Source organism: Coturnix japonica, chromosome 9, assembly GCF_001577835.2.
Source record: "Coturnix japonica isolate 7356 chromosome 9, Coturnix japonica 2.1, whole genome shotgun sequence".
In the NCBI taxonomy this organism is placed as follows: domain Eukaryota; kingdom Metazoa; phylum Chordata; class Aves; order Galliformes; family Phasianidae; genus Coturnix; species Coturnix japonica.
The window spans coordinates 2,241,451-2,265,092 of NC_029524.1; the positions used below are offsets into that span (position 1 = coordinate 2,241,451).

At 38.7% G+C, this 23,642-nt stretch overlaps 1 protein-coding gene across 5 annotated transcripts in view; it reads left to right on the plus strand.

Moving 5' to 3' along the window:
- Nucleotides 1-23,642, plus strand: part of STAG1 (stromal antigen 1) — a 150,080-nt gene that overhangs the window by 89,555 nt on the left and 36,883 nt on the right. For all 5 annotated transcript variants that reach the window (XM_015870971.2, XM_015870970.2, XM_032446719.1 and 2 more), the window contains 8 exons: nt 542-615; nt 4,409-4,532; nt 10,597-10,695; nt 13,325-13,404; nt 15,179-15,286; nt 17,115-17,229; nt 20,631-20,748; nt 21,825-21,928. In XM_015870971.2, coding sequence (XP_015726457.1) covers nt 542-615; nt 4,409-4,532; nt 10,597-10,695; nt 13,325-13,404; nt 15,179-15,286; nt 17,115-17,229; nt 20,631-20,748; nt 21,825-21,928 — 822 coding nt within the window. The remainder of the gene's footprint in view (nt 1-541; nt 616-4,408; nt 4,533-10,596; nt 10,696-13,324; nt 13,405-15,178; nt 15,287-17,114; nt 17,230-20,630; nt 20,749-21,824; nt 21,929-23,642) is intronic.

Sequence of the window (23,642 nt, forward strand, 5' to 3'; positions counted from 1 at the left end):
TTTAAGTGCCTGTGCTCTGACCCTGGAATGCTTCCTCATTCAGACATTGGATTGCTGTGGGCAATGAAGTTAAAGCAGCTTACTCTCATGCTTGAGATGGAACACATGCTGAAGTACTTTCCTTAAGTAGGACATCCAGATTTTCAAGGGGGACTTCCTGGTCCATAGCTGTTCAGTAACCAGCTTCATTTCTGAGCTGCCATTCTTACACAGTTCTGTCTGACTGCTGTACTGCTGACATTACTGAGCACATGGTGTCTACAGCCTGAATGTCCATAGCAAAAAAAAGGGTGATGACCTCAAAGGACTAATTTGAAACTGAATTCATTGGTGTTTGTGGTGAATGTTAACTTTCTTCCATTAGGGTCCTGTATACGTATGTATGCAAATGCACACAATGCAGGCTGGAAAAGTCAAAAATGACTAAACTACTAATACCTTGAATTAAGTGCTCTCTTGTGGTCTCCTTATGCTTCCCAGTAACTAATTGCAGAGTATTAAATGGTAATGAGCAGTGATCTTTTATTTATTTATTTTACAGCTACAAGAAAATCAAGATGAAATCGAAAATATGATGAACTCTATTTTTAAGGGCATATTTGTTCATAGATACCGGTAAGAAACTGTGTGCTACAGTATGCTTTGCTAGCAGTGTGTAATCATAATTAATGCCAAAGGCAATGTCTGAGTTTTCTTCTCATGTTCTAGGTGTCACAAAAGCAGTATCAAAGTAATTGAAGTCCTTGAAGAAAATCTTAAGAGTTACCCCCTAGAATTTGCATAGTGTCTCTATCCCTAAGACTTTATATTAATTCAGTAAAACAGCTTTAAGGAGTTGTGGAAGACATGCCATTTCACTCCGTGTCTCCTAAAAGAAAAGCTGTTTACAGTGGGAGCATAAATATTACATATCTTAAGAAAAATCCTGTGTACTATGTATTGTAACAAGGTGAATTTGGTTGCTGGGTACCTCTGTCTTCCATTTCCTTTCATATATATCAAGTGTAAACAGCAGATTTCTGATGTTTCCATAATATACACATTACCCACAGCTATGACTTTAAGCTTTTTTCCCCTCTTTAGAAACTACTTTAAGGCACTGAAAAGCCTTCATTCCAATTAGCATGTAGTCTTGGTTAGTAATTGTTCTGGATGTTTGTAACAAGAGCATTAACAAGTAATTGTAATCTTATCACATCACTTTTTTTTTCCCCAATAATTGATATGCTCAGTCTTGTGAGTAGAAAGGCACATCAAGTTATTCATGTGCATGTGTATGCTGTGTTCATTCTAGCATTGCACAAACCAGTAGGTATGGACTATTCTATGCTGTTTTGGAGTAAGTTTATCTGAGCACATTTGTCTTTCAGGATAGATTTAGGGTTGTTTTGCATCTGCAATGTATTGATGAAACCAGCTTTTAAATGTTAATTGGCTTATTGCAGTTAAAAGATAAAATTCAACAATGCTTAACTATGCAATTAACCTTTTAGATGTAAACTCTGGTTTAAAATATCAACTATGAAAACTTCTAGACAAAATGCAGAGAGCATGAAAAATGTAATTGAGAAGAGGTTTGGCACACAAAGAGGAACATGTAATTAAGGTGGGCAGAAGGATAATTGTAATTATGAAGAGTGTGCAGGAAACCTAGAAGAGGCCTATCCTGAGATTTGTGTGACTGAGCAGCTCAGTGGAGTCTCTTCAAATCAGATCAACCATATTAACTTAAATTTACCTTCAGCTTTGCTCTTCATTAACCTCAGCTTCTGGTCAAATGGACTGGGAAAACCAGTAAGTGTAATAAGCAGCCACACCAGCAAGAGCCTGAGGAGCATACCTGTCTCTACCTGAAATATCCTAATTATCCATTATAGGCTCTTTGTTTCAGTGTCTTAAAAGCTCTTGACATTAATCAAAATGCTCAGATGTAATTTGGCATGAAATATATGTGCTCTGGTGGCACTTTCATCGGCTTCTTCTCTGAACATCATTGTTGGACAACGAGTACAACCTGTTTCCTAACAGTGTTTGCTATGGTTTGTCCTAAACTTTGTGGGCCAGCCTTGACAAACCAAGTTATGTCATGGGAGCAATGTTACTAAGAGCAGGAATATCTGTGTCAGGTATTCCTACAAAAAGGTGGAAGTTCCTTTTTGGTAATGCCATTACCTGAAAGATGGTGGCAGAATCGGAGGCTGGTGCATATTGAGTTGTCCTGTCTCTCTGGCTGCTTGAGGCTGTTCTGCTGGTTTTCTGTGCCTCATGCATGAATTTCTTTCTCATGTGCTGCTATACTGAGGATTTTAACTTTTTGATGATAAATCTATAATTAATTGAATTGCTTTATTCTTCCTGTCAGTCTGTCTTTTTTTTTCTTTCATGGGGTGAAAATGTATAGTGCCTAGCAGGCCCTGAGAAGTATTGGAATGGAGGATCGGTTTTTCACTGTCTGCCTTGGAAGGCTCAAATGCAGTCTTATGGAAAAGATGAATTTTCCTGATATTGTCTGGCTGTGCTGCATGATTAAATAGCTGTTGACAGTCGAGTTCTTCCTGAGCTTGCCGTAAAATCCTTCCAGAATGTTTCAGTTATCAAATTTATAAGGTGGTGAAATAACTGCTCTTCATTGTCGCTGCATTCCCTGTAACAAATGCAATTTTCATAGTGCAGAGCCTTGGATGTAGTAATTTATTTAGTACATTTTTCCCTTACAGCATTTAAAATCTGCTTGAGAATTCCCTGGTAGGAACAGCTTATTTAACAACTTATTCTGCTTGTAATGCAGCTTATCTACACTGTGTGTTGACAGTTACCTTCCAGTTTCTAAGGTTATAGCACAGCTGTCGTCAGGGAGCTTAGACAGACCAGTTACAGTGGTTCTGTTTGGAAGCTGGCAGAAGCAGTGTGTTTCACATTGCACAGTGATAGGGATCTGGTGGCATGCCTAGAGATTTGCTAATAGTCCTTGTGTAATCTTTAAATGCATGTTATAAGCTGTTACTGCCGTACAGTCTCCTCCCAGTGATGTGACGTAGAATGAGAAAAAACTCATACTTGGCAGCTGAAATGTATCTTCTAGTTATGTGTGATGCTGCCATTGTGTGACATGTCAGGCAACCTGAATGAACTGTGGTTTTCACCTTGGTGTCTGGAAGATCACATGAAGTACAACACACATGGAGATGGAGCAGTGTGAAGATTGGAAGTATGTAGGCAGATACAGTATGGGTAGTAGTTTAGTTACACTGTACTGTGTGAACTTGCACCTTGAGCATAAGTTTAAGAACACTTTATTCATGTTTCATGGAACTGAAGACTTAGGAATAATACAGTTGCTCTTACATATCAATTATTCTCTTGCTTGAAGTATAAGATGTATTGCTTTCATAAATTACATTTTTGTTTTGGGCTCTGGGTGCTGCTTTAGGATTAAATCAGTGCTTACCACTTTTCCTGAAAGATTTTTTAGAAAGGCAAAACAAACACCAGAATGGGATTCTCAGTTATATGTAATGCAAAGCATTGGGCACTACCTTCTTCAGCACAGCAGCTCAGTACATTACTCTTTTATTATAGCTGAAATTTGGAGTTGTGAAACAGTGCCAGCTGGAATGGCACAAGCAATTTCTTGCAGTAACAGATGTCTGAAAGATGAAATTACCGAAGGGCCAGATGGCCCCAATCCCTTTTCCCGTTGTTTGGCTGTCGTTCATTATTAGTAAATATGCCATGCTCTGTGTCAATCAGGCAGGAAAGTGCCAATCAGATTGAAGTCATTTCCATCTCTGAACTCTTTAGGTGATCTCTCCAGACAGTTTCCTGCTGCCCTACCTCAATAAGCAGCTGATAAATCTGTCTGAGATGCATTTTTGCCTCTTCCATCACCTGTCACAGTCAGAATGTAGAATAATCAAGAAAAAATGGCAGGAATTAAGGTTAAAGTAGATTTTCTTTGAAGGGTTTTTGTATGCTGGATGGAGCAAGTAATCAAATTCCATTCTTCCCCCTTTGACCAGTGTCCTTTGGTTATGTCAAATAACTTTTCCTACTTGACATTCTGGGTCTCCACCTGGGGAGAGTCAAGCCTCTTTAGGAAATCAGGGCAATAATGTTTCAGAAATCATTATTGAGAAGAGGTTTGTGGCACATAGATTCATAATTTTGCTTGAAGAGGAATAAAAAGATTAATAGAAGTCAACTAGAGTGAGAATTTTTAGAGATCATGGAAACATAACCTCAATATCTTTACATTCAGTTATTAGGTAGGTCAGTGAGTGAGGATGGTAACAAGCTCTAGCTAGTGAGATTCATTGAACCTGAGTAAAAGCTCAAGTCTGGAGCAATGGGAATTAGAGGTAAATGGTGTGTCTGTAATCTGTTCTGTTTTTGTTTCTTTTCTTACTAGTGATGCTATTGCTGAGATTAGAGCTGTCTGTATTGAAGAAATTGGTGTCTGGATGAAAATGTACAGTGATGCCTTCCTGAATGATAGTTATTTAAAATATGTTGGTTGGACACTACATGACAGGGTAAGTATTTTGTATTACTGTGTACAGCGGAGCGTACTGTCTTGTACTGCTTAACACACGTTTAGTCTATCATTTTTTATTTATAAAAAGTTAGTTAATTTTTACTGTTGGTCACTTATCTTTCAACCAGAATCTTTTGATCTGTATGCTTGAATCAGGATACAGTCATCCTGAATCACATGCTTATTTGGGTAGTTTTATTTTTCAGTTTGTGTTGGGCTATCTTAATAGATTTTTTTTTTCCATGTTGCTTTTCTTCTTATTAAAAGGGTGGTTGTGTTGTCACATCATTCCTGAGGACCTTTGTATCTGAAACAGAATGGAAAAGGATGTTCCAGATGACATTAGCCAATGGTTAGAGAAAAGAAACCCAGAAGTGTCTGGGTCCCAGAATTAATCCCATCAATGGGATTCCTAGTAAATCACATACCCTTTACTATTTTAGGTTTTTAGGCATTTCAGCTACAACCATCTTCAAAGGGTATTTTTCTGCAGCATTCTTCAGTTCTACCCAGCAAGACTTTTTCATATCTACCTCTTTGTGCCAGCTTAGAAGAGCTCAGAGGGTTGATTGAGTTAATCTTGGAGTTTGTTTCTTGTATGAGAGATTCTTCATGATAACTTTGAAATAAAAATAAAGTAATTGAAAGATTTGGTCAAAATGAAAAATTGTTGATACAGGGGGCCACCTGATTCCTGCAACAGTAGCACTTTCCTAATGCTGGTAGAACAGGGCTTTAAACTGCTGTATGTTTTTTTCCTACACCAGGCTGCAAATGAGACTAGACGTCCTCCCACTCTCACTCAAACAACTAGAAATAGTTGTTTTACTGTTTTGCCATCAGTGTCCAAGAAAAACAGACGAGACCGCCATATAGTGTTGAAATGCTCATTAAATCCTGGCATTGTGGTTTAGACTATTTTTTTCCCCATAGTAGAGCTGCTGGAAAAACTCAAAGTTTGTAAATTTGTTCTGCTGACTCACAGAGCAAGTAGTTGACGCGTTCCTTTAAAAAGGTGATTTCTTCAATAACTCTGTGCAGCTTATTAGCGTTAAGGATACAGCTTCAAACCTCTTCATGCTGTTTGAATAAGGGAAAGAGGTTGTGCTACTGATTGCTCTTTTGCTTTAGCTGTAGCTGGCAAGGATCTGCATCTCCTCTTGACTTGGACCAGCAGTGTAGTTGTTAAGAATAGCCTTCATGCTTTGGAGGCACCAGTTGGGCAGTGGCTTTCCCCTGCGAAGCTGTAGTTTCCGAACTTTAATCTGGAGACACTACACTGCATTTGAAACTGCACACCTCAAATCAGCAGTGGCATTTCTGTAGCACCCTCAAATCTGAGCAAAACATTTTCACAAAGTAGCACTTCCAGTGGTCAGTGCTGCACTTCATGGCTCTCAATCCCTTCTAGTGTCTGTGAAGTTCAGCTGCTTCTCACAATACTCCCTTTAACCATCTGTGAAATCTGGCCACTCCTCCAGGCGCTATCTCTGACTGGTGGTAACTTCTCACAGTGTGATCCATTGCATCCAGCGTTTTCTCATCATGCATCCAATAGATTCTCACATCATCCAGTTAGCTTAACCTACGGTCAGGATTTAGTGACGGAACACTAACATATTTTACCCCAGCTGTCCCAAAATTAGTACATTGTTTCAGTCATTTCATATTAGAAAATTTTGAATTACAATGTTTAAAACAACAGCAGCAAAAAAGCAGGAGGGCACATCCATCTGGACCAAACACAGAGAAGCATCATTGAACTGTTCTTCCATCTTTACTATTTTGCAGTAGTTATGGTTGCAGGCCTTCCGAAGTGGCTTGGGTTTTCTACTAGCTACTCAGACAGCTCCTACCAAGGGATAAAAGGAAAGTGAACAGAGATGGAGACATTTGAGGAGGGAAGTGCAAAAGGAAGCACTTATTTCAGAAATAAATAAATAATGCCAGTTCTCCGGAAGCACAAGATCTCTCGATAGCCTGGTTTTCATTGTCACTGCCTGAAAGAATTAGTTGTAATTTGGGTAATTATGGCAATGTTAATTCTCTTCCTTCCCTGGATTTCAAATGAACATCTGTAGGGGGCATCTAATTCTGCAGTTCTCTGCTTTTAGACTACTTTTTCCTTGCTGTGGATCTGGTAGCATGAGTTAAAAAGCAGATTAACCTGGAATACAGCTGCATAAAAAAATCACTTAATAAAAGGAGTTTGTGCAGTCTTAATTTGCTGAATTGATGCATGGAACTGTTTTGAAACCATAATTGTGTCCCTGGATACTCAGACAGCCCTGGTTCTGGGAAAGCTGTATTTAAGAAAATGTTGCCTAGAGCATCACTCACCCAGAGGAGTGTGGATTATCTCAAACTGCTGCCATTGGGGCGATTGTATTGCTTCTCACTTCATTAGCAGTGGGGGCAATTTTGCTTTACTGTTAAAGTGTCTAGAGGGCTATTTAAAAAAGAATAGGGGAAATATGATAAATGTTTGTTATTTAACAGTGTTGATAAGCATTTGGTGTTTTTGCTTAAAGTTCTAATTTCAAATTATAAATAAAAGTATTAACAATTACTACTGCGAAGATAGTCATGAAAAATAGTGTTTGATAATTATTTATATATTGTTATTGTCTTTCTTAAAATAGACGGCTTTGAGAGAGGGAAGAATAGTTTGACTGGAGAGAGAGAAAAGCATGGAGCTGATGGGTGTGACTGAAGTCAGGATTCTACAGTGCTCAGCTGTCCCAGAAATTGAAGGGGTGGAGGAAAACACATGGTTCTTCTGGAGGAGGAGACTGAGGAAAGAAAGATCATAGTAGTTAGGAAGCTGAGAATGGAACTGTTTTGTCCATTGTTTACTTAGGAAATGACTTCCATTTCAGACTCTGTATGTAAGGCATAGATGCTACTACACAAAAATAGTTGGGAAACTAACGCTCATTTTATTTAGTGGAATGTGCAGGTATTGCACTGTTGCAAATACTCGCCTTCTTAGGTTGACATAACCTTCAACTCAGAATTCAAGAAAATCTCCTTGAAAGCTGATCTGGGAAATAATGTTGCTTACTTCTCTCCTACTCAAGGTTCAATAGATCTGTAGTACTCCTCTGAAAATATCCTCAAATGCCCAAACTGTTGGTTTTTCCACATCTTTTTCTGGCAGCTTATTTGAATGCTTGGCAGTGTATGACACTAAATGGTTTTCCTTGCAGTACACACTGCACGCTTAAGAAAGTGACTGTTTCCTTCAAAGCAAAGTAACTTTGTTGTGTTGTGAACATATTTACACTTATTGCCTTTTCTCTCTGGTCCTTCTGTGCCTGGGCCTTTTTACTTATTTATTTTGTGGTTGTTTTTTTTCAATTTATCACTTGATCTCCTAATGAGTTGTTTAGTTAAGTAAGTTAATCTCTTGGTTACGTAAGACTCTTTCGGTCTTTGTCCAGCATCAGTGTGTTTGTACCTTTCCTTCATAATTCTAATTCTTAGGAATTATTTGAACGTGACTATTTCCACCCTTCATAGGCTGGAAATTTCTGCTGTGTTTCTTTTCCAAAAAATATTTGGCATGTTAAAATCTGAAATTAATGCTCACCTTTTATACTTGGAATGATTCTCATAGTTACACAATAAGCATCTTCTGTCAGGCATATTGATGGTTTGTGGGTTGTTTCCCCTCTTCCATTCTGGATTTCAGTGCAGTATATGTATGTACTGCTTCACTTTTGCTTTTCTTACGTTCTCATCCATGTCACTACTATTTATGCTTAATTGTGGGTTTCTGTCACTAATCTCTTTGACTCTTTTAAAACCTTTATAACAAGATTAGCAAGCTGTTGTACTTCTTCCTCTCCAGAGCAATGAATTCCAACCTTGATCACCAGTTTAAAAACAGACCTGTCTGTTATCAAAGACAGGAAGTCCTCTCATTTGTTTGCCTGCTGAGAAGGGCAGTCATCTACAGAGGTTTCCTCTGTGTCTCCTGTGCCTTCACTCTCAGCCAAAGGGACCATGTTTCTTTCTTTCTTCCACTTCTGCTCCCCTAGCTCTGCAGTCACTTGTCTTCTTCCTTGGATCTGGATAGCAGCAGCTGGCTTCATTATGCCTTTGTTACTGTCTCAACTTTGGTCTCCTGGCAGGCCATGCACGTACCAAATGCCCACTGTTGCGCTTCCTATCTACCTTGGTTAATCTGCTCCCCTAAGTCATGCAGAGACCCTCTGTGTAAAGCCTGAACTAAATTCTGAGAGCCCTGTTTTGTGGTGCTGGTGAAGTCAGCAGGCACATCACCACTGGCTATGCCACCAGCTGCACTGCAAGTCTCAACTTATGTTGCTGTTGGCACTTACTTTTTCTGTCTTTGACCAGCTTACAGCTTTGCATTTTGAGACTCCATCACTCACTGAACAACAGGACATCTGTTTGCAAGCAGGACAGTCTTCAGGGCAGCTGTAACTAGACTAGTTGCCTTATTCTTGCTCTGTAATGTTCATTAAATGCCAAAACTGATAGAGATCCTCTGCTGCTAAGTAAGCAAAGGCTGTAAGAAGCTTACATCCTCTTCTCATGATCAGTGATAACTCCGGAGATCCTGGCCTTTCAAAATGCCAGGATTTCACAGCTGAGGAAACACTAATTCTGGTACCTTAGCAAAAGTACCACTAAAAAAGAATGACAAGTAGAGTTTCTCTGTGTTTACTGATCAGATGATGACATCCACGTAAATATTTTTCTTCGAGACAGTTATTTTCTGTACCTTGAAAGATTTTTGCAATAGACCATATAAACAGAACTGTCATCCCATTGGCTTACTCTTCAGTAGTACTTAACAAGATCTCTAGTAGAGCATGAGTGCTTAGAAACTCCTCACAGGAATAGAGATGATTTGTCAGGAACAGTCATTCTTCAAGGAAAGGTTGTTCTGCAAATCCTTCTTTCCTTTTTTCCTTCTTCAGTTGCAATTTATGAAATTAATGGAAACTGAAAAAAATGGATTTTTATCTTCTCTTTGTATGTCTGCCTTTGAATGTTCACTCAGGTTTTAGTCTGAGTGTTTTTTTAAATACAGACTCAATTACAGAATAGGCTCAGAAATGAAAAGCAGGTTTGTGTTTATAACCTTTTGGCTACCTCCACGCGGTTGTTTTTTGTTTTTGTTTTTTTTTACAATAATACATCATTTACCAGGACTTTACAAATGAGCTGAGCTGTGTCTGCAATCAGGTAGATGACATGGATGTGCCCGGGGGATCCAGCCCCCTTTTCTTTATCTCCAGCATTCCTGTAGGTGACAAAACTTGATCTGTAGGCAGGTAACACAGACACGGTCGTGCCTACAGCCAACCAGATCAAAGCAATCCCTATCAAAAGAGTCGCTAGGAGTGAGCTGCTGCCCCAAGAACACCTCAGGCAGCAAAACACAAGCTGCTGTCCTTCCAGTGGCTCCTCAGGCAGTGGCTGAGTTGTGTTGTCTTTGTGGTGGCAGCCTGCTCCTGCTGGAAGCTCCCTCAGCCCATTCATCCTTTCTGTGCATGGCCCATGATGGGCTTTAGAAAGCTTCAGAGAAAGAAATCTTGGGTGTGTTTGCTATGCGTGTTGTTTGTACAGACAGTGGCTTAGAGATGACTTGAGTTGTTTTTGTATGCCACATACAGACTATGCTCTGTCATTTTGAACTCTTGTACATTGACATTAACAACAGGTATTGGGAGGAAAACATTTGTAGTCTAAATTGCTGTACTGCCTTCTCACCAACCGTCTTGAAGTCAGATGTCTTTATTTGATGTCTTTATTTGCTTACGGTCTTTTTGAACTGTAGAATCACTTGAAAGGGAAACAGAAGTGGAAGTGATGGCACGTTAAATTCTTTGTGTATGTAAATAGAAAAATTAACTTTGTAGGCAGCCGCACCTGTGGTTTTTGGTGTTTAGCTGAATTGCAACTTGGCTTTGGTAACACATTAGCATAACATTTTAAATGAACACTCAACAAATTACGAAATGATTTTACTTGTTATTCGTGTGGATTTGATATTATATCAGCTAATCTTAATGTGTTTTGTTTAGCAAGGTGAAGTGAGGTTGAAGTGTTTGAAAGCTCTCCAAAGTCTGTATACCAACAGAGAGTTATTTCCAAAACTGGAGCTGTTCACTAATAGATTCAAGGTAAGAGGAAATACAATTTTTGGAAGGAGAACTTAAAATGAGCATGCTGTGTGTCCAATTGTGTTGTGGTCTGGACTTGTATATTAAATGCAAAATAGCTCCTGAATGCTGAGATTAAGACTAATTAATTTTAGTGTTTATCTGTTAAGATTTGACTGTCTTGACCAAGGTGATTATTTATCTGTATGTATTACTGTTGTTAATTCATTGTTGTTACTTAATCTGCTTGTGGTAATTTAATGTTAGATTTGTTGAATTTCAAGGATGTGTACAGAGTGTTTCACACCTACAGTAAGGATGAATGTAACAAACAAAACAAACAGTGAGTAGAACAGCTTTTATAGCTCAATTTGTGCGTGCATTTGGAGGAAGGTTGGTCTGCACCACAATACTCTGCAGAGCTGAACAGAACCTCTGTGATGGGAGTTTGCATTGCACTTTTAGACTGTCCCTGCTTCTGTTTGGATGCTCTGTGAAGAAAGCTTTGGAGCACTCACCATGTCAGCAGGCACCTTTTGCCATCATTTTTGTGTTTTGGAGAACAGAAAACTGTAGTAAAAGAAAAACCAGTGGAATTTATCTTTGTTTAAATCATGATTATAATGCTGGTGAGAAATCCTGTTTGGGAAAGGAGTGGATACCTAAATCCTCATAAACAAACACTGTGCAGCGGACTGTAAAACTTCTCTGTTGATTTTATACTGCCTCACTGGTCATGTTTGTCATTGCAGTTATTGTTAAATCTTCCACTTGATTCTAGAAAAGCACAAAATAGAGAAAATTTGCCATATCTTTATTCTACATAAACACTTGATAAAAACAGTGGCAATCTGCCTTTTGCCACATTGATTTAAGAGATGGAGAAGAAAATGCTTACACTACAGCTAAGTCTTGGATTTTTAACAAAGGCTTCTTATCCAAACTAATATTTCTGTAACAACAGAGTGCTTGGGAAGTGATGGAATCTCCTTCATCTGAGGTTTTTAAGGGCAAGTTAAATACATATCCATCAGGAATGAGCGAGGTCTGGTTGACTTCAAGTGGGAGATGAAATACATCATTTTGTATGTTCACTTCAGTGCTTATATTCTTATAATTTTGTAAAATTAGTTTCTGTGTGTACTGCAGTAAAGACAAAATATCCTCTCATGGATGACTTCCCTGACTAACAGACAGCAGAAGCTGCAGACCTCAGACTAGTTTGGTAATGCCTGTATAAATCTTAACATCTCAGGGCAACCAGAAGTGCTAGATGGCTCTCTGGAAAAATGCTGAATGCTGTTCTCAGTTCCATGGCTGCTTATGTGTATTTCCTCATTAAAACTGAATCAAGCTGCACATTCAGCTGAGATTCATCTCAATCCACTCAAGCTGTCAATAGAAATCTCTCTAGAGATCTCCTGGAGTAAGTTAATCTGTTCCAGAATTACTTGCATACGGTTATTAATATTGTAGCACATTCTAGGTATCTGTGGCAATGATTTAATAATGTCCCTTCTCAGACAGGGTGAAGATGCGTATTCTTTATGGCATTTCTGTTAGTGTTGCTAGGCGTAGCTGATAAGCTCAAATGTAAGCTTTGTCCATATAGAAAACAAAACAGCTTTGTCCATGTTCATCCATCAAAGAGACTTCTGTTTTCTGCCAAGAAGTCCTGTCTGATGCAAGCGTTGTTTCCTACATAGGAAAGAAGTGGATTAATTCTTCTAGTCAGTAACAAAGTTGGCATCAGCAGATTTAGCTGCAGTGGCTGCCCCTCATTCCTGACCTTTGCAGAATGCTGTCCCCATGTCTTGAATGACAGGAGGTGGATTTGCTCTTCAGCCTATCTTGTTCACAGTGATAATACATAACGCAGAGTCATCTTTGCAGTGTAAATTAATATTTTAGGTTATAAATGCAGATGTGACCTATTACACTGCTGTACAGCAGCATGGAAAATTTCTGTAGGAAAAGACTGAACAGCTGGTTTTTGTAACTTGCTAAATCTCAGAAATTTTGTCTTCCAGAGACATTAGGTGCAAGGGAGGGTCTCATTTTCAAAGGCTGTAGTATCTGTCTGACAGGTTCCATCACAGAGAGATTCTGGCCATGTGACAGAAAATAAGAAATATGATGTCCATGCTGTTGATTTTTGTTGAGTGAATGGTCTCTTTGGATAAGGAAATACTGTCACATCAGTCTGTTTCCAAGACTCCAGGATCAGGGAGTGTCTTTTGCTTTTTAGGCAGGTGAGAAGAGCCCTTCTCTTGCAGGCCTTCTTTAGAGATAGGAGTTTTATACCTGTGTACTTGCCCTCTGTGTGCAGTTAGCTCTCTCCCAGACCAGTCCAGAGCAGCATAACAGTTTCAAAGTTCTCTTTGAAAGTTTCTCTTTCTTGGAAAACATAAGAGAGTAAGGACTATTTTCTTCAGTATTTTATTCCATTCACGTGTACAAGCCTGTTCCATTTTGTACATGGTGCACAGCTCCCTAAGATGTACATTTAATAATTGAATGATATGAAAGGATTTTCATGTGTCCTGTTGAAAGATTTTGCTCCTCAGGAGGAATGTTTATGTCCATGTACTTCTAAATCTGATAGCTTTGTGTGCTTTTGTTTCATCTCTGTAATAACATTTGTTTCCAGGATCGCATTGTATCAATGACACTTGACAAGGAATATGATGTAGCTGTGGAAGCCATTCGATTAGTCACACTAATACTTCAGTGAGTATGTTTTAAAACAAGTGTATTCCCTTCGAAAGTTACCTAAGCCGGTAATATACTTTATTTCTTCACTTGCGCAATGAATTCACTCTATTACTTTACATTTACTATTAAGCTGAACTGAATGTGTAATACTATAGTGATGAAGCTAAAATAAAATACTTGATCTCCTGGAAATAAAATAGGTGAAATATAAAAGCATACTGATTTATTGAGGCTATTTGTTTTGGTACGTTCACTTCTGAGGAAAAATGCCAGTGGACATTTATACCGTTTGCCAGGGACAAAATAATTGTTTTGGGAAAGAAAATATACTTACAGTTCCATTACCTATCACATTTTTCAAGAATACTGCTGAGAAGTGAATTTTTTCCTGTATTTCATAAAAATACGCACTCAAAATCTGTCTTAAGTTCAGAAGTTGCAGAAGCTTGCACTTGCATCCCAGAAGGCCAACTGTGTTTTGGTCTGCATTAAAAAAGGGATGGCCTGCAGGAAGAGGGAGGTGACTGTCACCCTCTGCTCAGCTCTTGTGATGCCCCATCTGCAGTGCTGCACCCAGGCCTGGGGCTCCCAGCTCAGGAAGGACATGGAGCTCTTGGAGGGGGTCTAGAGGAGGCCACTAAGATGATCAGAGGGCTGCAGCACCTCTCTTATGAGGAAACGTTGAGGGAACGGGGATTGTTTAGCTTGGAGAAGAGAAGGCTGCAGGGAGACTCACTGTGGGCTTCCAGTACTTAAGAGGGGGATCATCTGTTTACGAGGGTGGGCAGTGATAGGACAAGGGGGAATAGTTTTAAACTGAGACAGGGGAGGTTTAGGTTGGATCTTAGGAGGAAGTTTTTCACCCAGAGGTGGTGACGCACTGGAACAGGTTGCCCAAGGAGGCTGTGGATGCCCCATCCCTGCAGGCATTCAAGGCCAGGCTGGATGTGGCTCTGGGCAGCCTGGGCTGCTGGTTGGTGACCCTGCACACAGCAGGGGGTTGGAACGAGATGATTGTTGTGGTTCTTTTCAACCCAGGCCATTCTGTGATTCTATGAAGCTCCAGCTATGTTGTTTACCTGAGAAAAGTTGACTTGTCATTGTCAATAAGTAATTACAGAAAATAAACTTTTCATTGTCTTTGATCCAGCACAGCATGATAAGATCAGATACTGATATTGAAAATGAGTGGATATAGTCAGCACAGTAACTGCTATAAGAATGATGGACGTTTTACTTTATCAGCATTATTGTAGTTCTAAACCCACATGATTCAATCCTAAAGTGATTATATGTTGATTTGTACATGCACAGTGCTCGCTGTGTCCCCCACTCTGTGATATAATCTGTGATTTAGTTTTCTTCTGCCATTGTCTGGGGAATTGCTGCAACTTCTCCTATACTGGAGGCAGTTTTACCACCTGGCCCGGCCCTCTCAGCAGGAATTGGGAATAATAATAAGTGTTTGGTATCCTGCCGCATGCATACTGTGGATAGTGTGATGGTAATTAAGTTGGCAAGACTTGTAAGCAGTGATGAATTTTTTTACATTAATTACTGTATATGCTGATACAACTGAGAGAAGAACATCAGACAGATTTTCAGTCTTACAAGGCCTTTAAATGTTTCTGTATTTGAAATCAAACTGAAGATCTTTGAAGTCAGTTCTTCTGCCTAGTGTTTTGTACAAAGGAAACAGTCTTGTAACTGTCAAAAGTAACTTATGGGAGGTGAGGGGATTAAAACTAAACATCTGTTTCAGCTCAGTGTTGCTTTCTGCCTTTTTCAGTGGCAGTGAAGAAGCTCTGTCAAATGAAGACTGTGAGAATGTTTATCACTTAGTGTATTCGGCACACCGGCCTGTTGCAGTAGCAGCTGGAGAATTCCTTCACAAAAAGTAAGTTGTGGGTGTGCAGCCATCATTTTTACTACATTTTAAACCAGTTTATCTCAGAATCATGAACTTAGGACTTCTGTATATTATTGACTAATAAATAAAAATGCTGACACCCTCTAAAAACATGTTACACCTTTATTCCATCTTTCCTATAACCACTGTGCCAAAGGAAATGAGCTCGTGTTTCCATGAGGTGAATCATACTATATTGGTGACTGTGAGCAGGACGCTGCCACATCATAGTTATTAACCTTCTGATGTTTGTGTTTGCACTCAAGTCTTTCAGCCTGGGAAAATTTCTTTTTCCCTATGTCCTTTAATATACTTACAGAGTATTTCTACTGAAATCTAGCTTCTGTGATTTTTCTTGCCTTGGCAGATGAATCAAAGAATATCTGTTTTCCTTTGCTGGTGTTCTTTTAATTCACAGTGGTTTATTGGTGACTTAGAAATCCACATTGTAAGTGTAAGCTCCTGATGTTGGATTACTGGAATTCCATCTCTGTGAGGATACATTTCTTTCAGGGAATGAATTTACCAAATTCAATTACATTTAATGTCCTGCGTAATGTTTTACAGGAAAATGGTTACTGTTTCTTGTGCTATTTTGTTTTTAAAACTATGTATTGTGATTCCTTTGTAAACTAATACGTGGAAAATCATTATGAAAAATGCCTAGAAGGTAAATGGCATTGTCTGAAGACATATCTATATGTTAGTGTCAAGGAAAAACTTCATCTTGGTTGTTGTTTACAATGAGATAGAATGCAGCACACTATAGGTATATCTCAAAAGAAATAGCCTTGAGGAAAAAAAAGCGTCATATTTCTCTTGGTTTCTTCTAACATTTAAGTGCTGTTGTTCCATTTTAAATGAGTTGGAGTCTCTACTTGAAGCATTTGGGATGGGATTTAGCTTGATTAATGTTATGCATTTTAATACCACTTTCTGAGTGTAAGCTGGTCAAATGTTTCTCTCTGTGTAATTAGCAAATGGAAGCAAATAACACAGAAGATCACAGAGTTGGCCTTGAGGTGAATGTTTAAGACGTTTCAGCACCTGCTGAGGTGCTTGTCTCTTACCTTATAGACAGGGAGGAAGAAAAAGCACAATGTCTTCAACTAAAATACAGAGTTGTTGTGCAACTCCTTCTCTTTTGATTTAATTCTAGTAGCAAAATCAGGATATTTTTTCTCATTTAGAATGTGCTTTGTGGATGCAGCTGCGCTGTAATTAAAGCAAGGAGCAGTTTTCAAACTTCACAAAGTAAAACAATCATTGTAGCTAAAATGCAGGTGTATCTGAGATCCCTGTAAGCTATGAAATGTGAATGTTGAGAGTAATTTGGAGCTCCCTGCAGAATTATAATGCACGTTTTAAAAAAGAACAGAACACTTGTCAGTTAGTTTGCTTTGTCATTTGTGCTGCTACTGATACTTGAGTTTTGTCAGCGTAGCAGTGAAGGTGCAGCCTTAGTTCTTGAGGCATTAGGGGAGTAAATGCTGCCAGCACTGTAAGATTTGATAGCTTAAAATGAGAAATTATATAAATTATGCAAACATATAAAGCTGTGCAAAATTCTTTGATATGTGTTCTAGAGTGCTTTTTCCTGTATGAAATTTCTCCAGCCCTAAGAGCTTGAAGACTTGGAAGACAAATTCATCTCCTTAGCTAGATTGTGCACTCTTTCTCTTGAAAGAAATAGCTTGACATACTTTCACCGAGTTTTATGAACAAATATGCTATAATAAGAATGAATGTTCATCATGTTATGGAATGAATGAGATTTGTTTTGATAAACATGTTAGCTCCTTTTGCTTATTTTCAGACTGTTCAGCAGACATGATCCCCAAGCTGAAGAGGCTCTAGCAAAGAGGAGAGGACGAAATAGTCCAAATGGAAACCTCATTAGAATGTTGGTTCTTTTCTTTCTTGAAAGTGAGGTAAAAATATATATTTTTAATATGTACACATTCAGTTGAGCCTGGACTTTAAGTAGTGATGTATCAACATATATTAATAAGTTTGTTTTGTAATAGTTTCTGAAATACCATATGCCCTTTATCCTGTCCCCCACCTCACTCTCAGTCAAGCAATTAATTCCAAAATCTTTTCCGTGTTTTATTAGGCTCTTGCATGTCTCCAAAGTACTCAGTGCTGCCCAGCTGGTAATATAGTCACTACCAGGTTTCATGGCTACACAGAAATGTTCCTTGGTTGGTTGGGATTGTTTCAGATATCTAACTCAAGTTTGTAATTCTAGAGTTCACTTTTTGTAAAGTGAAATTATTTAAACAGGAAAGGAACAAAATTTATAATCAGAATTATAGATTAATTTGGAATGGAAAAGGTTTAAGGGACAATTCGGGTCTAAGTGGGGGTAGTTATAAGATTAGGTGAGGTCACACAGGGCTTTCTGCAGCTGCATCTTGAAAACAGCTGAGGGTGGAGAGTGTAAGTGTATGTACAGTAGCTTAAGTGTTTGACCACATTCAGGATAGGGTTGTGCCCATAGTCTGTAGAGGTCAAATATATGCAAAATATTATGCTAAAAGTGCTAATGGTAATTTATGTGAGGAATAGCATTTGGATGGAAGAAGGCTTGAAAAGATTGACAGGTAGAGGATACTCTGAAGATACTGTGGGAGAAAGGTTTAAAGATGATACATTTGATTCAGTAATTGATAGATGGCAAAGGAAGACTGAAAGGAAGGAATGACAAATGTTTCTCAAGAGAACGGATGTTTCGTACAAAAAAGGAGAAGTTACTTGATTCAAATCAAGTATTTGAATTGTTATTAGGGTTTGAACAAGAGGCTGTGAGGATGAAAAGAAACAATCAGATGCTGAAAGAAAGATAACATTTAGGTAAAATGTTAATGTTAACATTGTTTAGAAACACCATGGAAGCCAGCAGGACTAGATGAAACATTGCTATCTGTGTGGACCTCCAATCTGCTACTAAATGTATTCTACAGCTGAGTTTTACAGCTTCTTCAAAAAGTAGATTGTGATATTCTATTTTCCAGTGAAAAGCCTAAGCTGATTGTGGAGAAATGAAGAAGTTTTGCTAGCTGATGTAATCACTCAGTGAATGTCATTAGGTGAGATGGTTGTATAGCCACAGGCATTAGACATGCCCGTGGCCACTGGGTGATGAGACGGGCAGCATGTCTAACAAGATTACTTGTCAGACAGGAGAAACGTTTGCTCTGTAAATACAATACAAGCAAATGGGCTTATTAGTCTGCTTCCTTTGGACAAATATGTTCTTTCAGACTTTGGTGTCAGGGTTGCTGTTCATACCTATTGTGTACCTTGCTAGTAGCTATATCTGTTGATAGATTAGTTGTGCTGAATTACCATACTCAGTGTTCTTCATGCCTTAAATCTGAGTGTGTATGATGGAGAGTTACCTAGAATTATCTTCTCCATCTTTCCTATTTCAGCCATATGCTGTTCTCTGAGACCACTTGGGTCTCAGGGTTAGCTTTTGCTATTGCTATTTTTGAGAAAGTTGTTATCAACAAATTAGAATATTCTGACTCCAATTTTAGTAAAGATTTAGCAATCTCAAAGCTTCCACCAGCACGAGATGAGATTTAAGCACTGCAGTCTGAGAGGGTGCATTCAGGAGGCAGTAAAGGTAATGCTGTGAGAAGCATCAGAAGGTTCTGTGACATACAGGAAAGTACAAAGATGTATTGTCACCGCCTTCCATAAGCTCTTAGATGTTCTCCAATTTAGCAGTCGTTCCCATGTCTGGCAAGCGAATCAGCTTTGCGTGTTATGCTTGTTACTTTTTGATGATGGCTAGAGATTGATTTATAAATCAGTAGAAGTCCATGGGTCACTTTCTCAGTTAAGAACAAATGGCCCTTCACACAGAGCCATTTTTTGCAACTAAAAATAAGGTTAATTCTATGCCCCCTGAGTTCATTAGGATTTCCACTACTTCTTTCTGAGCAGTGAGTATTAGCCATTGTAGAGCTCAATTCAAAATTTAAGTGAACATAATGCTAACAAAAAATATTATCATATTTGGGATTTACCATATTCCTAAAGTTGTAGATGTTCTGTCTCAATTATCAATGTTTAACTGTGTTGATAAACCAGTCTTGTTCAGCAAAACCAAGTGCTCAGTCCTGCACTTTTGGCCACAACCCCAAGTAATGCAGCAGGCTTGGGGTAGAGTAGCTGGAAGACTATGTGGAAGAAATGACCTGGGGGTGTTGGTCACTGCTCAGCTAGACATGAGCCAGCAGTGTGCACAGGTGACTAAGGACACCAATGGCATTCTGGCTCATAAAAGAAATATTACAACTAGCAAGCACAGAGAGGTGATCGTCCCATGTACTCAGCACTGCTGAGGCCACGTCTTGAGTACTGTGTTCTGTTTTGAGCCCCTCACTGCAAGAAAGACATTGAGGCTCTGGGCAATGGAGCTGTAAGGGGTCAGTCTGGAGATGAGGAGGCTCAGGGGAGGCCTTATCACTCTCTAAAACTCCCCAAAAGGAGGTTGTGGTGATATGGGGGTTGGTCTCTTCTCCCACATAATTAGCAATAGGACTAGAGGAAATGGCCTCAAGTTGGCTAGAGAAGATTCAGGTTGAACATTAGGAAATACTTCTCAGAGAGAGCAGTTGGGCTGGAACAGGCTGCCCAGGGAGGTGGTGGAGTCACTGTGCGTGGGCATGTTGAAGAGACCTTTAGATGTGGTGCTAAAGATTTATGGGGGGAAATATTGGTGGCAAGTGGATGGTTTGACAAGATGATCTTGGAGGTCTTTTTCAACCTTGGTGATTTCATTCTGTGATTGTGTTTTCCCATTTCAGTCATTAGTTGTAATACAAACACCACTGCACGCATTTTAATTTTGTTGTTGTTTGTCCCTTTCGTTCTAATACTGGATGTTATACTAAAATGAAAAATATTTCCATATCCATGTTCTGCACTGAAAAATAAATGCCTGTTCAGAAAGGATGTATTACAGCCTCCTCTTAGTATCATGTCTCAGCGTCTCTTCTTATAACACAGTAATGAATGTGAGGAAATGGAAATTTCTAGATCAGAATTCAGAGATTTTTCACAAGCAAGCTGCTTTACTGAAAGCTCCATTTGTTTTTTTTTATCCATTTTCCAATAAAGTGCATCCCCATTGCTGTACAGTTGTATCATTCAGGTGAAAAAAAGCCTTCCAGAGTGAGTTTAAAACTGAATTTTCTTTCCGACTTATTTAAGAATATGTGCCCAGAGACAGTGTCCGTGCCGTAATGATTGTAACAGCTGAGAAACAACTGCTTGCACCTGAACACTGTACTGACCAGTGCTTCTGATTTTGTAGTTGCATGAACATGCAGCCTATTTGGTGGACAGTTTGTGGGAGAGCTCTCAAGAACTGTTGAAAGACTGGGAATGCATGACAGAATTGCTCTTGGAGGAGCCAGTCCAAGGAGAAGAAGGTATTTATTTAACCCTTCTACTGTACTGATATTGCACGTTATTTGTTATGACTTAAAAAGGCTTTTCACTGTGGCAGATAGAAGCGCTTATGTTGTGATTTGTTTAGAAAGCATATTTGAGAAAGTACAACATGGATTTTAGTTTAATCCATTTTTAATACACTCTGCTTCAAGAGGAGAAGCTTTGTATTGCATTTTTCAACTCATGTAGCCTGCTGTAGTGTTGCTGTTTAATATTAAGGCTAAGATTCTTGTCTGAACATTTAGATGACTAGAGTATACATGAACATTTTAGTCAATTAAGTAACTAACAGTTTTGAGTAAACAAAAACTTCAGGTGGTGTTTGGGGATTGTGCAGACAATGTTAAACCCCCTTGAATTCTTTAAAGAAAAAAAAAATGAGGGATTTTTTTTTTTCACAGTTAACTATGTATCCCCTTTGTCAGGTAGCCAGAGAGATTGGTGGCAAAGATTTCCTAATGATAAAGTCATTAAAGATCTTTATAATGTTTCAGGAGTCTTCTCCAGAAACCTTTACAGCAGTTAGGTTGTCAGAAATCATAATGTACTCTCACTGCTTCCTTACATGGTGCGTTGGCTGTCTCTGTGTTCCAGCATCTCACCTTTTGGTACTCCCGTTTCACCTGTGTGCCTTCTATGTATATGGCGATTTCCTTGGAAAGGAGCTGGTTCGTTTAGGTTTCTGTATAGCCTAGTGGGGTTTGGCTCTTGAGATGTGATCAGAAGTACTTAATGCTTCATGGTGGTGAGAGTATTTTATAAGAAATGACAGTGAGCAGTCAGTCCATCTCTGTCCTGCGTGCCACTCGGTATTTTGTAGACCTTTGTTCATCATTTTTCCAGGCTGCCTTTTTCCAAACTTAAGTCCTGCCATATTCAATTTGGGATAACTAAGAGATCAAGCAAGCAAACCTAGGTTTTATAAACTGACCAAAATTATATTGTCTCTTTGTTGTCTGTTCCCTGTGTTTTACAACTACGTTCACAGATTTATCATCTTTAAGATTTCTTTCAGACATCAAAGCTGATCTTTGCTGTTGTTTTTTTTTCATAGCCATGTCTGACCGTCAGGAGAGCGCTCTGATAGAGCTGATGGTGTGTACAATCAGACAAGCTGCTGAAGCACACCCTCCAGTTGGCAGGGGCACTGGCAAAAGAGTGAGTAGAACTATAATGGGCAACTCAAAACTATTTGTGTTAATATATTAGCATGAAGTACTTTTCTGTAAAACCATATTTTGACACTAAGTGAAATTTTTACAATCAATTTTTTGTATGTGCATTTTTGAGGAAAAGTAATAGTATATGAGCAACCTGGTGGAGTGGGAGATGGCCCTGCCAACAGCAGGTGGTTTGGAATTAAATGATCTTAAAGATCCCTTCCAACCCAAACCTCATTGATTCTATATTCTGTTTATGGAAATGTCTTTTTGTTTTTTTTATTTAAATTTCCTTTTGATGAATAGAGCTGACTGCTCTGAGCAGGAGGGTTGGGACTGGGACTTTGCAAGGCCCCTTCCAGCCTGAATGCTTCTGGGATTTTGTATATCCATCCACTTTGAGCTTTTTCTTTGGGTGCCCATAAACTTTTGAAATCTGATAATGTTTGTATTGTCATCTAGACGCCTCTCTAACCTATTATACAATGACTGTGTGGGGCTCTCCATCAGTTGAGTTCCATTTCTAAAGGCTCTTTTAAGCATTTCAGCACAAGTCACAAGGTCAGGGTGATGAACAGGCTTTGATTTTTATTCTCCATAAACGCAGCATTCACAGTTTCAGCTTCCCGAGTATATTTCTCTGGTTTTTCTTAGTCCTCCTCTTACTTAGGTTAGACTGCAATGAAATAAAACCATGTGAACATTTGGTACTTCTGTTAGGTTTTCTTCTGAATAGACATAACTAATAAAGAAAGACACAGACTTACTTTAGACTATATCTAGAGACACACTAACCACACTTCATTGCTAAACTAAAGAGAGCTACTTGGCTTCTCAGTTTTTCTGTACTAAAAGTAGTTTATCTGCATGTCCTAAAACAGCATCCCAGGAGAATTTCCAGTAGGCCGTCAATTTAAACATGTTTTTTGTACCTTGCTTTATGAAGAATATTCTATGAAATTTCTAATTTATTAAAACATTTCACAGATGAGGGGGCAGTCTACAAAGGCACTTACTCAAATATACATGTAAATTGAAACATCTGCTGCATTAATAAAAGCGTTAAGCCATTCCAGTAGACAAATAATCTTTAAATTTAAGGATGTTTTCACATTTGTATTCACTGTTTGTAGCCGTAAATAGTGGTAGTGTAAGCTGTCTGTGTAATTTTTCTCTCTCGGATCTACATTTCAGTTGACTTAAATTCAGAAAAATTAGTAGTCTTAGATTTTTGCTGTCTGTAGTTTTACAAAGGTAAAGAATAAACTTCACTCTCTGAACAATGATCAAAGTAGTGTGAAGATCATCCCTAGGAATCCAGCTTAATTAATAGCACTGCTAAATAGCAATATTTGGTTGTATCTGCTTATGTACTATATAATTGGTTTCTTACCCTGGTGACAAATCTTTAGGTATTTCCCCTTCATTTCCATGGCTGTTTTGGATACTTACCCAATAGGCTGCCTGTCTTCTGGGCATGTTTTGTTTCCAGCTGTTCCTTCTCTCTTAGAGAGAGGTATAGGTATGATGTTTAGCTTTTCCTACTTTTCAGTTACAAAATGAGTTTTAAGATGGTAACTGCAAGTTTCTTTCGATTCTTCAGCAGAGGTTTGTTGTGTTCTCATGATCTCATTAGGATATTTTCTGAACTGAAATGGGTTTTTTAATTACGTTCTTGTGAATTAGTTTTCAATCTGTCTTTGGTTTGTAAC